The 15,433-nt window shown below is 40.3% G+C and overlaps 1 protein-coding gene across 4 annotated transcripts in view; it reads left to right on the top strand.

Annotated features, from left to right (window-relative positions):
- The window catches only part of rad18 (RAD18 E3 ubiquitin protein ligase), a 102,573-nt gene extending 87,832 nt beyond the window's left edge, over positions 1 to 14,741 (top strand). For all 4 annotated transcript variants that reach the window (XM_033036771.1, XM_033036772.1, XM_033036774.1 and 1 more), the window contains one exon: positions 11,442 to 14,741. In XM_033036771.1, the coding sequence (XP_032892662.1) occupies positions 11,442 to 11,529 (88 nt within the window). In that variant the 3' untranslated portion in view covers positions 11,530 to 14,741. The remainder of the gene's footprint in view (positions 1 to 11,441) is intronic.
- The last annotated feature ends 692 nt before the right edge of the window (positions 14,742 to 15,433 follow it).

The raw sequence follows: 15,433 nt of genomic DNA on the forward strand, positions 1-15,433 counted from the left end.
CAGCTGAGTGGTGCTATGCTGCTAACTTCGCCTTATGAAAGTAGATTTAAAGGAAGGCTGTAGGTTGGGTGAAGAAGAGGAATCACAGTGCAATAATTAACGCTGGAGGCCCTGCTCCATTTATGGCTTTTTAAGGAAGCTGGGAAGGGTGAAATATCTTGAGGTACACCAACAAAGAAAATGTACCAGTAAAAATAGAAGAAAAATAAATTATGTCGGGTCTACAAAAGGTTGGATAGGCAATATACTAGTATGTAACATTAATTGAGAAGTCTCTGAGTCAACATCCCTGAGAAGATTGTTGATTCACTGATTCTGCGCGGTGACTAGGAATTGTGTTCAGCTCAGCAAAGGAGAAAAGGGAGAGCCAGTGGCTGAAGGGAGTGAGATGGGGAAAATTAACTCCAACCCAACAAACTAATAGCATAGTTGTCCAGATAAAAGGTGAGCTAAATTAGATTTCTGCTGAGACTGTGCCGGGAATAGGAATTGGATGGGCATGCCACAGAATGCTGAGGAAGGAGCAGAGAAAAATAGTGGGATATCCTGGAAAAATCAGGCTTACAGTGATGGGAGAAAACTGCAATCAAATGGGTTTATTAACTGATGAGGAAGAAATGGGGAGTTGGTAAAATGATTAGCAGAAACTAAAGGAGATCGAAGGCTACAGGTTTGATTCCAGGTCTGCACATTCAACCAGATGGAATTATTGCTGTAATTGTTAAATCCAATTCTCCTGTACCAAGAAGTGGTTGTGAAGAAGTAACTTTATAAACATTTCTACTCCCAGCTGCGATCATGATTAGAAAAATATGCCATGCAAACAAGGAATGATCCGATGTGTTACCTTTGCATTATTAAATAACCCACCAAAGTTAAATGCTTGGATTCACGTTTAAAAAGGAATCTGAAACTGCCAAGTGGAAGAGAGCAAAATACAGTAAGCCCTCATTTTAACGGACCCCTTTATGATGGATTTCGGATATAGTGGATGGACCTGCCGAAGCCACGGTCAGCTCAAACCCTCACCCTGGCTGCTTACAGCTCTGGCTTCCGACACCACCCCCGACACACAAGGTGCACCATTTAGCCCATTTCACCCACTGTACGGTCCAGTTGATATGGCTGTTGTTGTGGGTAACGTTTTAGTTTTTGGGGACAGCGTTTCCTTCAGGCCGCTGCCACCAACAGGACGCGCTCGGTCATCGTGGGGCTTCCCCCCCACCATCGGCTGCTGCTTCTTCTCGTCGGCTGTCGCTTTGTTCGCCCGACTGCTGCCACTTCCTCCATTTATCGTGTTGCTTCTGTCCACTCGGCCTCTCTCTCTCTTCCCCCCCCCCCCCCGGAGTGCTGGAGTAACTCAGCAGACTGATTCAGGCTGAAAAAAGTGTCCAAATTCACCTCTCCCCCCCCCCTTTCCCACTTCTCTTCCCTGTGCCCCTGTGCACTTATTTCTCCTACAGTCCCACACTCCAATTTCCCCGTGTCCTTCCACCTACATACCTCCCTCTGGTTTCACTTTGAATGCCTCTCATCTCCTTGTATCACAACTTGTCTTTTCATCACTGGTCTTTGTCCAATCATCTGCCAATTAAACCCTCCTCACCTGTTTTAATCTATCTCTTGCTTGGCTTTATCCCGCCTCCACCTCTCATCCAGATTTCTCCCCCCTACCACAATCAGTGTGAAGAAGGGTCCCAACCCCGAAACATTGCCTATACATATGCTCCAGCAATGTTGCCTGACCCCACAGTAGCTCTAGCACTTTGTGTCTTTTTTTATTTATCCCATTGCTACTTGGGGATCTTGTTATCATGTAAAGTGCTTGGTTGGTTTTTGGCATGTTTTTTGGGAAAATATAAAAGCATAAATAAACATGTAAAAGCTATTATTTTTAGCTAAACAAAGAATTTATGAGAAACTGCCTACTTGAAAAAAGTATCTCAGACATTCAGCATCGTGGAAGGTCACATTCAAGAATTTATCCCAATCATAGGAAGGTAAAAAGTACACTTTGTTAGTTCCTGCTGAGTCCATATTCCTGACATTGTAGCATCTCCCGTGATCATTTTCAACTTGGTATGTAAATTACCACCTTTGCATCAAACTTGCATCAAATCGGCAGTGAATTACTTAACAAGGAATAATCTCTGTCAATAACATAGATGTTTTCAGAACACTGTGATGGGCTTTTAAAAAAAATGTCTTGACTGTTATCAATAATAACGTATTTCATATGCTGACAGGCTCTTCTGCGCTTCATGATGATTAAACTCCCATGTCCATTAATGTGTGACAATGCTGGATTTAATATAATGTTTTAATGTGAAAAGACAAATTCATGATAATCACACAGTTAAAATGTAAAGACAGACCGTAAAACACTTGGGTGCGCGAGAGAGAACTGCTACGGTGTTTGTGTTCGTCCTAATTTTATTTTTAGTTTTTCCAGGTGGTTTTGTAGACAGGAAAATGCTTCTGTGGAGAATAGACAAATAAATAAAAAGTTAGATGTCATATTTTTAATATATACTAGACTAAGTGGGACCCGTTGGGTCCCTGTCACACGGGAGGCCTGGTCCCCCAACGCAACCCTTTCCCAACGCAATAGTCCACCACTCACCCGTTCCCCCAACTCAACCTGTTCCCCCAATGCAATATTCCAACACTCACCCATTCCCCCCAACTGCGCAGGGTCTGTTCATTTTGCCTTATTCACCCTCCCTCATTTTAAATTTAAATAAAAATGCAATTGCACTTGCTAGGGCTGGCAGGACTTAGTGTACTGGGATTGCAACATTGTAGCGGGCAGGGCTACAATCGCATTGTGACATCATAGCTGTAACTGCTGACGCAGTTTTCTCCACGACTGGGGTGGGGGACGGGCTGAGCAGTCTGGAGCCGGGCGTCGGGGGTGTTGGGCCGAGCAGCTCGGAGCCCCGGATGTCGATCTCTCTCCCCGCGGGCCCTAAGCAGCAGATCCAGCCTCAGCACCCAGGCCCAGGTCGCCGGTGCGTCCTCTCCACGCCCCTGGTCCTCGCACCGGCTCCAACCCTACCCTTGCTCTTGATCCACTCCTATCCATGCTGGAGCGGCAGGCCTGAAGCAGCCGATGCAGCCTCAGCGCCCAGGCATGGGTCGCCGGCGTGGCCTCTCCTGGACCCCACACTGGCTCCAACCCCATCCTTGCCCCCGGTTCCGCTATCTTTGCCGGAGCGGCAGGCCGCACCAGCACCAACCGCATCCTTGCCTCCGGTTCCGCTCCTATCCTTGCCGGAGTGGCAGGCGAAAGGAAAATAAGATGGCGGTCTGAAATTCTGCAAAGGCCATGGATGTGGACCCTTTGGGTGTCCTTTGTGTTGCCAGTCAAGTAAAGACGGCAATTGGGGGCACTGTTTTAATTATTTTTAGGTTAAAAATGTGAATAACTTATAAAATATAACATCAATCTGAACGAAAGTTGACACAACCAACCACAGGAAATGGTAAGGTGGTGCAAATATTGCAGCGCTATCGTGTACCATTTTGGCATAATTCAAGGCATCAGGGCATGAGTCGCAGACAGAGACACAGACAGACTCACAGGCAGACTCACAAACAAACAAGATGAGAGCTTTAGTAATATACCAGACTAAGTGGGACCTGTTGGGTCCCAGCTTCACACGGGAGCGCTGGTCCCCCAACACAATATTCCACCTCTCTACCAATTTCAAGATTGCTGGCCAGTGTGGGGGTGGGGGGCTTTCTGGAGTGCTAGCATGGGTGTTGTGGGCTGAAGGGACTGGTTTCCAGAGGGCTAGTATGGACATTGTGGGCCGAATGGATTCTTGGGCTGGAAGCTCAGTCACAGACCTGGCAGCTCAAAAACTGCCCGAGATTCTGCTGAAAACAGGTGAGAGAGAAGGGGGAGAGGGTGGACAGTCAATTTTAGACATTTTCATCTTTTTTTACAGGTGTAATAGGCACACAGTTGCAAAAGGCACACATTTCAATAGCCACACAGTTGCAAAAGGCACAGTTTAAAAACACATAAAGGGCACTCACAGGTCAGTATTCTCAGTGTTCTGTAGATTTCCAGCTCAGACTGAGAGTTGTGACCCTCCCCCTCCCCATCTTGTGGAGACTGAGCCACGCCCACACTTCCGTGTTTTATAGCTCCTCCCCATCCACCTGAATGGGCGTGGCCTTCATGGCGTGATTGACAGGAGAGAGAATCTCAACATTTTTTAAACATTAATAAGTCTTTTCTTTTGAATCGATGGTAAAAATCCTCTGGCCCTGACAGCTGGAGGGGGACTCTGAGTAAGGTAGCCAAAAATCACAGCCGTAAGTGGTCGAGTTTTTTCTAAAATCAATATACAGTGCAATCAGGAAGTGGTCAAATTTAGACTTTTAATTACATAGATATATATAGATGGATAGATAACAGAATAAGGGTCTTATCTTCTGTTTCACACAATTAATTCTTTAATCCACCTTCCACGCTAAACTTGCCTTTGTTTGATTCTATAGATATTATCCAGTGCATAGGTTATTTTCCAGAGAACAATGATGAGAAAGTGCTGTTGGCAATTAATTTTCTTTCTGAAAACCCAAGGGGAGGATGACAAATCAAATCACTGTACCCATTACGCATTTTTGATCATAGTACTGATATATGGAATTACAATGTTTTTGAAATAATTGGCAACATGCTTGTTTATTCTCGATATCTGAACCTCCATAATCATCTTGTGTGGAGCATTTCAAAGAATCAGCACCCTGTGAGTGGAGACATTTATTTGCAGCTATGTACTGAATGCCCAATTCCTCATTCTGAGTCTATAACTGTGGTCGAGAAATTTAAACCAAGGGAGACATCAAATCTGTATTAACCCTGTCAAGTCCCTCAATAACTTTGTTGTGACATGAGAGAGGTTACGCAGTTTGAAGCACACTCTCACCATGAGTGCAAATACTACAAAGGTTTTGGCGGTGGAATCGAGTTTTAAGAGTACAAAACAGAATTTGACCCCTTATGTCTGTTGAAGTATAACTAATGCTGTTTAAATATTATTCATGTGTAGGCCTCAAGTGAATTACTTGAATTTGTCATAGACTCAGCAGAGCATATTGTTTGTTTCCTTACTTTTTCAATCGCCTTTTTTTATTATTGATGCCAATTTTGGATTGCAGTACTCCTTTGCCTACTGCCTATCAAGTGTAGATGGTCATACTAAATATTTTAATTCATTCATTCTGGACTATTTCACAAATTCTAAATGAATTATTGCCCACATATATGACACTTAAATAATCTGTATTGGTATTGATTTATTAATGTTGCATATACCAACAAACAGCAACATTTTTGTTTTTGTGCTATCCACTCAAACCATATTATATCGGACACAAGGTGCTTGGAGTGACTCTCAAGGTCAGGCAGCATCTCTGGAGAACCTGGATAGTTTACATTTCAGGTTGGGACCCTTCTTCAGACCATGTTCTCCAGAGATGCTGCCTGACCCTCTGAGTCATTCCAGCATTTTGTGACATTTATTGTAAACAGCATCTGCAGTTCCTTGTGTCTTCATATTACATCTTTGTGCAATCAAACCATACACAAATACAATAGGTAGTGCAAAAAGAGCAAATACCAATAAGGTATTACAGCATGAATGCTACAGTAGCAGTGAAAGTGCAGATTAAAAAAAGTGCAGCTGCCAATTTGAGGTAGGCAGGGAGATGGAACTATGCTCTTTCCTAATGAGAGGTCTGTTGAGTAATCTGATAATGGCGGGGAAGAAGCTGTTCTTGAACCTGATGACATGTGATTTCAAGCTTTTATATCTTATGCCCATCGAAAGAGGGGAGAAAAGGGAATGACTGGAGAGAAAATTGTCTTTCATTATGTGTAGGAAAGAACTGCAGATGCTGGTTTAAATCGAAGGTAGATAAAATGCTGGAGTAACTCTGCGAGACAGGCAGCATCTCTGCAGAGAAGGAATGAGCGACGCTGAGTTACTGCAGCATTTTATCTACCTTCGATTTAAACCAGCATCTGCAGTTCTTTGTGAAGTGTAGATGGAGTCAAGGGGGGAGGGGGGTTGAGGAGTGGGTAGTTTTTGTGATGGATATATCTGCAACTCTGCAATTTCCTGTGGTCTTGAGTAGAGCTGTTGCCGTATGAAGCTATGATGCCTCACAATGAGATGCTTTTTTTGTGTATGGTTTGATTGCACACAGGTGTAATCACCTCACAATGAGATGCATCTGCAGAAGTTGATAAAGAGTCGTTGGAGACATGCCAAACTTCTTTAGTATTCTGAGTAGTTGGTGTACTTTGTAAGCTTACAACCCAGTGATATGAATATTGATTTTTCTAATTTCAAGTAACTCCTGCACTCCCTCTTCCTCCACCCCTCCCCCACCGAAGTCGCACCAGGTTCCCGTTCACACCTAGCAAACAGCTAACAATGGCCTGTTTCCTTTATCATTGTTACTTTTTTGCATATCTTTCATTCATTGTTCTACATCTCTCTACATCACTGTCTATATCTCTCATTTCCTTTTCCCGTGACTAGTCTGATGAAGGGTCTCCCATTCTAGAGATGCTGCCTGTCCCGCTGAGTTACTCCAGCATTTTGTGTCTATCTTCGGTTTAAACCAGCATCTGCTCATTAACCTCATTCAAATGGGCGGAGGACAGATTTCGCTACCTCGGCGTTTTTATCACAATACCTATATTTGATATGTTCCGCACAAACTTCCTGCCTCTGGTTGAGAAAGCTGAAAGAGACTTTGACCGCTGGTCAGTCTTACCGTTATCCCTCGCGGCCCGGATAAATCTGGTCAAGATGGTCATCCTACCCAAATTCCTGTACCTTTTTCAGCATGTTCCTATATTTATCACTAAATCTTTTTTTGATAAATTAGAAAGGAGAATATCTAAATTTTTATGGGGTAGCAAACCGGCCAGAATTCGAAAGGCGATACTGCAGTCTCCTAAGAATGACGGCGGTTTGGCACTTCCTGACTTTAGGCGATACTACTGGGCTGCTAACTTGCAAAAAATCCTGTACTGGATGAATGATGATTGCGACCACCTACCGACCTGGGTACACATGGAAAAGGCGAGTTCACATCTCCCGTTGCGGTCTGTCCTATGCTCTCAACTCCCCCTTTCTATAACATCTGCGGGTGCAGGGCCAATTGCGTCCCTCTCGCTCAAGATATGGAGTCAATTTAGGAAAAACCTTCGGTTTACAAGGCCCTTCCATCTTGACCCCACTGCTTAAAAATCACATCTTTAAACCTTCAAGTACAGACTCCGCATTCAAAACCTGGCATAGTAATGGCATCAGTAGTTCAAAAACCTATACAAGGATGGCATTTTTTCGTCTTTTGCGGAGCTTTCGTACAACTATAGCCTCCCAAACTCCCACCTTTTTCGTTTTTTCCAGATTAGGAATTTTGTGAAGAAGATATTCCCCCATTTCCCAAATCGTCCCCCTGAAACCCTGACTGATTCCATCCTAGCTCTAGATCCCAACCGGAAGAAATGCATCTCTTTTTTGTACAACTTGTTAGGGTCGGTTATATTGAAACCTTATACCTCATTAAAAGCTGCGTGGGAGGGTGAGCTGAATACGAAACTAACAGACCAGCAATGGGACTCTGCCTTGGATTTGATCCATTCTTCCTCCATATGTGCCCGTCATGGCCTAATCCAATGCTAAGTCCTTCACAAAGTCCACTACACAAACGCAAGATTATCTAGAATATACCCCGCTGTTAAAGACACCTGCAACAGATGCAATCAATCCCCTGCCAACCATAGTCGTATGTTTTGGTCTTGCCCTAAGCTAGCAACCTTTTGGAGGAGTGCTTTCGACGTGCTAAGCAGAGCCTATGGCCAGACTATTCCTCCAAACCCACTGTCAGCTATTTTTGGTATTCCCCCCAACACCAACCTCTCTGTTGCGTTGAAGTGGGTCCTGGCTTTTACAACCCTGTTAGCCTGGAGACTGATTTTGCTTAACTGGAGACTTACCTGTCCCCCGACACACGCCCGCTGGATCAAGGAGGTGCTCTACAACTTAAAGCTTGAAAAACTTAGGTTCTCTCTCAAAGGCTCTACCAAGACATTCCTAGATACATGGAACCCTTTCCTGGAACTTGTTAACTCTCTTAACTTGTTTCCGGACTCGGAAGAGGACTGAGTGCCCTCTATCACAGCTCTGTCTTATTGCAGCTGCTATCCCCTCAACCCCACCCCCCCCCCCCCCCTCCTTCCCCACAATTTTTTTTAATTGCTTTTTAATTTATTTATTTATTTATTTAAAAAAATCTTATTTGTGTGGATGTGTACGTATGTGAGTGTTGTTTGTCCCCGGGTGGCGAGGGTGGGTAAGGGTAAGGGTAAGGGTTTTGAGGGTCGTTTACATACTGTTGTACAATTATGTCCTGATTATCACTGTCTGTTATCATTGTATGTATGCAAATTGCTGTTAAATTCAAAATTCAAATAAAAAGATTTAAACTAAACCAGCATCTGCTGTTCCATCCTACACAAGTAGGAATTAGCTACTAGCAAAATGGAATTGGGAGCAGAGCATTTCAAATTCTCATCAGAATTGGGAAGTAGTCTGTAATTTGAATTGGTGTTGCTTAAATCGGAAGCCAGGAGGTTTTTGATAAAGGGGTAAGAATTAAAATTCACATCCTAACCACCCTCCCCTTCTCCTTGATCCAAATTCTCTTCTATCCCCTTCATATCCCAGCTCCCCCATCCCGATCACCCCACATTTTGGTACAACCTCCGCATTCTCCTGTTACCAGCCGATACTGGCCGGTCCCTGATTCCATTCCCAACTCGCTGTTCTATCTCCTGATCCTATCTGGCTAATCTGTACTCCTAATTCACATTTGTCATCTCCACTCCTGGATCCAACTTGCAGACCCTTGTCCCCTATACAAATTGACATTCACCAGTGCAAGATCCCCATCCTGTCTTCAATTGCTGATCTCTGTTAGCCCTTGTCTCCCTCTAGCATAAGCCTGTTGAGATGGTGCCAACATCTCACATCCTGTCTCACGAGAGGATGATGGAATATTTTCACCTGTGAAAATATGCAAGTTCTTGCCTGTTGTAATTGTGGTTCAAATCATGGGAATCCCTGGGCCTGACTGCTCATATGGTGGATATAGAACCAGGAAGGCTCCAAGCATATGGGCATTGAGAGCAGACACACGAAGGAACATGCAAAAACGATGTTTCCATATTCTATTATGCTGCTTATAAGTAAGAATGTCATTATTCTGTTTGGGGTATATGACAATAAAACATGTAACTTGATGTAACTTCTCCATTTATTAATCCCTCCTCTATCCTTTAAAATGCCTCTTAACACTTCGGTCATAGGTTGATACGAATGTATTTAGGTTTAAACTATTTGTGCTGAAGATTGAAAACCTGCAGCAACTATTCTCATTCTCATGTCTTGGGTTTATAGTAATCCTATTGCACATAGCTATGACATTGCATCCCATACAAGTAATGACTGGAAATTCCTGCTGACATATCAAATAATGAATTATGTATTTTGCAAAATCTTACCATTTTTCTCTCTGCCTTTTCTGCTTGATACATCTCTCAAGTATTAATCAATAACGATGGTAAACATTAAAAGGAAAATGGATGCTTCTTGCATTATTTTCTAACTTTGTTTAAAATATTCCCATCCAGTTTGTGTACATAATGACCCCAGTCTGGCAGCCTGTGTGGTCTGATAAAATGCACATCAGCAGTGTTAGGTTCATTAATCTATGAAAACACAAATGATAATGGTCACAAAGAGACCATCTTTCAAATTAGTAAGTGACTTTGTTGAAAGGCAATCATCACTCCACTAGATCTTCTTATCGAGTCCACATCACAAGATTCGGAATTGTTCAGCCAGTCTGAACACACTTCTCGGCATCTGCATACAATTGCGTCTTGCGCTTCTTGTGCGTATTGGTGGAAATATTGGTGGAAACAGGGCCGCAACTCTTTCCTTGACCCCAATCCACTAGATAATGAAGAATGAATTTTTTTTAAATAAATTGATATGCAATTACTCTGTGTACCAATTAGGCATTTGGCACTTTTGGAGACAAGCCACTTCAAAATTGGAGAACAGAAATTGTTGATTGCTAATCTGGTTCAGCTGTGATTGCAAAATTAGATAACTTGTCTTAATGGAAAATTCACATTTAGTGTTTAATTTTTTTTGCAGCAATGATTTTGATAAACAATTATTGTCTTGCATACAAAGGATCAGAGTGGTCATTCAGCCCAATGAGTTTGTTCTGCTTTTCTATTAGCTCATAGCAACGATATAAGAAAGAAAATACAAAATGTGGCTATATGGTAAAACTGGTCGCATGTCTAAGTCTGAGTTTGCATTTGAATCCCAAAATCCTGGGGCAAATTACGCCTAAGTGGGACAGGCCCTTATGCTTGTTTTTGAGTGGATGGACACCGTGGATTTCTGCACTCTCTTCTCTGGGTCACCCATCTACTTTCTGCTGGTACCTTACCTGGGACCCCCTCACTGTAACTCCTACTTATTGCGCTCTCATTTTCTCAGATGCTATTCCTACTGCACTAAGACGAAGGAATAGTTATTCCTGACTGAGCTAACACAACTACTCTCTAAGTGAAAAGTTGCCCGTGAGGTCCTTCTTAAACACTTCCCTCTCACCATAAGCACATGTCCTCGCAGAAAAAAGATTATGAGCATTCGCGTTATTCGTGCCATCATGGTCATCTCTCCCAGATCTCTCCGTTCTGCAATACTCCAAGGGCTCTACCATTTATTGTGTAAGTCCTACGTTTGTTTCAACTGCCAAAGTGCAACATGTTGTACTTGTCAGAGTTAAATTCCATTTGTCATTTTTTGGCCCATCTTCCAACTGTTTTAACCCTTGTCATACAGTTAGAGAAACAAGTCAATGTATCAAGTTGCAATCCTTTGTCAGATTTTGAGTTTTTTGCAGTTTTTTGATGATTTTCATTTCTCTATAAGCTATTCACGTTTTCCCCATTATGATCTCAGAGTGCGGGTGCTGTTCCGTTTCGGGACATATGACAATAAAACACTCTCTTGACTCTCTCTCTTTCATCAAAAGTATGATCTTCCTAGTCTGTGTGCCCCAGCAATTTCACATCTAAATTTACCAAGCTTTAGGAAAGCCCTCCTTTGTCACTCTATTCAGTTTTATGGGTACACAGGAGTTCAACTAGTGTGAATCTACATCCCACTTTCCAGAGTCACATTCACTTGACTCGCCCAGTGTTGAGGCACCTTGCTTTTAAACTTATGGAATTCTATAAGTTTTTGCACCATCAGCCAAATGGTTTATTGCAACTGAGCCAAATAAAACATGTTATTAATTTAATTTTCTTTAAATTTCAGACAATTGTCAAATGTGAACACAGGGAAAAGGAAAATGAGAGAGCCATTCAAGAAAAAGAGTACTATAAATAAGCGGGCAAGGATGTGAGCATTCCAACAAGAAACATGACAAGCTTGCAATGAATATTGTGTTAATAAAGAAAATGTAGTTTTAATCTGTGTACAATCGACATTTAACAATTACGCATTGATGTGTGAAAGGTGTTGGTATAAATACGCTATCTTTAATTATTGATAAAGAAGTAGGAATAATCTTGGAATATTATCCGCTGGTCTTTTACTCTCTAGACGTTTAGTAACTTACAGGTTTAAGGAAAATATCCGAAAAGTGTCAAAAAAGCCAGGATGAAGGCAGATAACTCATGTAACAGGGTTAAGGGATTAGTTTAAATCCTTCTTAGTACATGTGGTTTATATCAATAAGGTTACAACTAAGAATAGTGTATCAATAATTTCATTGCTATATTTGACTACTGTTGTCCTCTATTTGCAACATATTGATATAGGTTAATAATTTCTTATGCTACAGTGCACAGTCCCCTTTTTCTATATATTTTGACTTTCACCTTGCTCTTCAGTGATCTCTTTAATTGATTTAATTGAAGGAAGAATTTAGGCAAAGATCATCTTTGGTCACCAGTACTACATGTCAGATGTATTTTGTTGTCAGTAGGAATCACCTTCACAAGTTTTATTTCACAATGAAACTAAATGTTTGGGAGGTATATAAAATGAAAGTAAATAATTGTGTACGTATTCAGGACTATTGGCAAAAGGTCATTAATGTTAAATTGTCATTTTTTAACTCTAGGCAGTACATACCATTACTTAAAGGCTACTTTTTGATCACATACCGAATAGTCAGTGGACACATCAATATCATTTGAAGTGTCTGCAGTGAATTTGGCTCTTCGTTGGTGATGAGAATAATCACAGTAGCAGTCAATTAGCATGCTCAGCCTGCGATTCAGATAAGAGACATCATTGTGTTTTAATCACGCAGCTATAATCATGGTTGGATGATTACAGTGCCTTGAAAAGAAAGTTGGAGGAACACAAAAAGTAATAATGGCTTGGTAGGGAATTTAGATAGGTAAATGGAAGAGCAAGTTCAGTAACAGCTGCAGGTTACTGAGTGAAATTGCATGCTTTCAAAGTGACACATAAGCCATGGATCTCATGTTAGCCACTTGGTTATTTGCCCATATGCTTGTTTATTACTGGGATATGTTTTGGCCTGTGACCAGATAGTTTTAGCCAGTAGATTTTATTCAACTGCATACAGCTTGGATGTGGTAAATGAGACGATACAAAAATGAGCAACCAAGTATTTGATTGATTTTCTTACAACTGATTTTTATTTAAAGTTGTTTATGTCAAAACATATAGCATATTTTATTTATATATTTGGAGGGGGTTAACTTTGGTCACTTAACATTGTAGTTAAGTGTAAAATCTAGATGACACTTCCTTTGTGAAGTTTGCTATTTTATTTCTACTGAAGACCTTTGCTTTTACTTCCTAGCTCTTTCTCTTTTCAAAAGGTTATATGAATCATTGACATAACTGTGCTGCACAGTATTGAGATGCAGATGCAAGTTGAGCAAGTGTGAACACAGGTAACCAAGTTTGCAAGCACATAGCCAAGATGTGCACGCCTGAAGCAAAGTTCAGCTCTGGCAATTATCTCATTGCACCAGACGTTGAAAGTTGAGAGGCAATTCTTCGTACAAGATACTTTAAAAAAAAAGCACTGACTCTAAAGTAACTTTATTTTTACCACATGGTATTGATGAGATGTGGTTTCATCTCTTTGATTATGTGAATTCTTCAGTATATGTGGGATCTCAGTATCTGTTTGAGCATTTTACTTATGAGAATGATAAATTGACATGAATTACAAGGTATGAATATGAATTAACATAGCTCATCTGGAATAAAGATAAGGAATAGTTGGATCCTTAGTTGTGCATTTTACTGATAGTTGTATGAATCTTGCATCATCTTCTAGCCTTTCTGGTGTTTAAACTTAAGGTGCGTTTTCATTATACAAACACATAACGTTTTATAATATTAGCCAACCATCATCAAACGCACATGTGTTCCACCTAGCAATAATTTAGGATGTTACCAAACACAAGATTAATGTATCATTTAGTATATTGTATCCAATGTTATCAATTAAATTACATAATGATAAAAATACCATTGAACCCCAAGTAATTTGCTCTGCACACTGTTGATATATCACCTCTATTAATTCTATGACCCATGCCAGGCCTGCAAACTCCATTACTTCATTTTAGCTTTGAAAGCATTGCTTTTCTACATTCATACTTCAACTGGGGATGAAATAAGAATTTCACACAGTGAACAGATAGATCTCTTCTCGATTCCTTGCCGTACATAAAGTTGATAGCTGTCGCTGGAACTGAGATCAAAACAAGTTAGTCTAAAGCTAAGAACAATTGTGAATTTTGTCAGTATACTTTTTAAGAGCTATCTTAGCATTTTCATAATCATTTGTTTGGCATGTGTGTGATTTTTTTTTTACTGCTCAGGTTAAATGGATTCTTTTTCACAGAAAATTGAACAAAATTTAACAGTAGAGGATAAAGGAAAGATAGTATATTCTATAAAATATGCGTGTTGGCTATAGTATGCAGACTCTAATTAAATTGTTTGCTGAGTAAATAAATTTGTAAGTTGTTTGCTCTTTGTAATCTCCTCGTGTAATAAAAAACAGTGTGTATAATTATCCAAATGCTGTTCTGACATTACCCTCACAGAACTATATTATAGCTTGTTAAAATGACATAGTGTTTGGGTTTGTTATTTTTGGGTTCTTATTCTCTTTGCTCCTTTTTTAAGTTGAAGTGGGTGAGAGGATGGTGGTTGTCAGACAGGTTTTGCGTGAATATGTTTGCTTTCATCTTAAGGTCAGATCTCTCCTCCTTCATCTAAAAGAATTTAACAGACCTTAATGAGTATAGAATCACCGTCATTGTTAAATGATTGGAGTTACTTCAACCATTACGCTGCTTACAGTTGTCCTGGTGTATTAACACTGCTGTATCATCCTTCTCTAGAGATGGAGCAGTTTTACTATTAGAACTTGAGAAAAATGTTATAGCAAAATCTCTTTTTGCATACAGTTCAGTAAAAGTCATACTACACAAAGGCACAATCATACTTAAGTACAAGTGTAAGAAAGTAGATTGCACTGAGGTTGTATATCTAGTTAACAGAATCTCTCCAAACTGCAGAAAAAAATACCCATAAAGTAAGTTTCCTCTTTAATACCTGGCATGTTTGATAGGAACTTATTGTCTTGAATTAAAATGGGATTGATGGTATCATCAAATGTAGCCTAATTACAATATGGACATGAAACTTTTCATCTGAAGTCATCATCAATATGGGTAACATCTAATATCAATATCAATAACAGAAAATATGCTGATTCAATTACATCATTGTACAGGGACAGTATTTATATAAACTTCAGTTTCAGTGTAAATTAGATTTAATTTACCTGAATCAGTTGCAGGTTGTGATAAATCCTGATGAATAGAACAATGGCCAGATGTTGTGTCTTCCTTAATGCTACTTGTTCAATTAATCCCCATTCTGTTCATAATTATTATTGACCATGGACAATAAACTTGGGGGAACTGCCAAAACATTCATGAATCAAAATCAAAAGCATGCTGGAAGTAAATACAAACTAATGAGCAGTCTTGTTGTTCAACCTTTGCTTAACCATTTAGACATGAAAGTAAATTAAACATTGTTCTGGATTTGTGTGGTTTGAAAAATGAATACTTCAGTATTCTATTCCAATATCAGGGCATTGTATAACTGTTCTCCAATGGCTTGAACAACTGGAAAGTTATTTTTAGACTATACCTTGTGCTTTTCAAATAAAACAATGATTTTGATGCATGCTTGTCCAATATTTAATAAATAAATAAAGAAAATACTGTAACCCT

The sequence above is a fragment of the Amblyraja radiata genome, chromosome 18 (genome assembly GCF_010909765.2).
Source record: "Amblyraja radiata isolate CabotCenter1 chromosome 18, sAmbRad1.1.pri, whole genome shotgun sequence".
Classification (NCBI taxonomy): Eukaryota; Metazoa; Chordata; class Chondrichthyes; order Rajiformes; family Rajidae; genus Amblyraja; species Amblyraja radiata.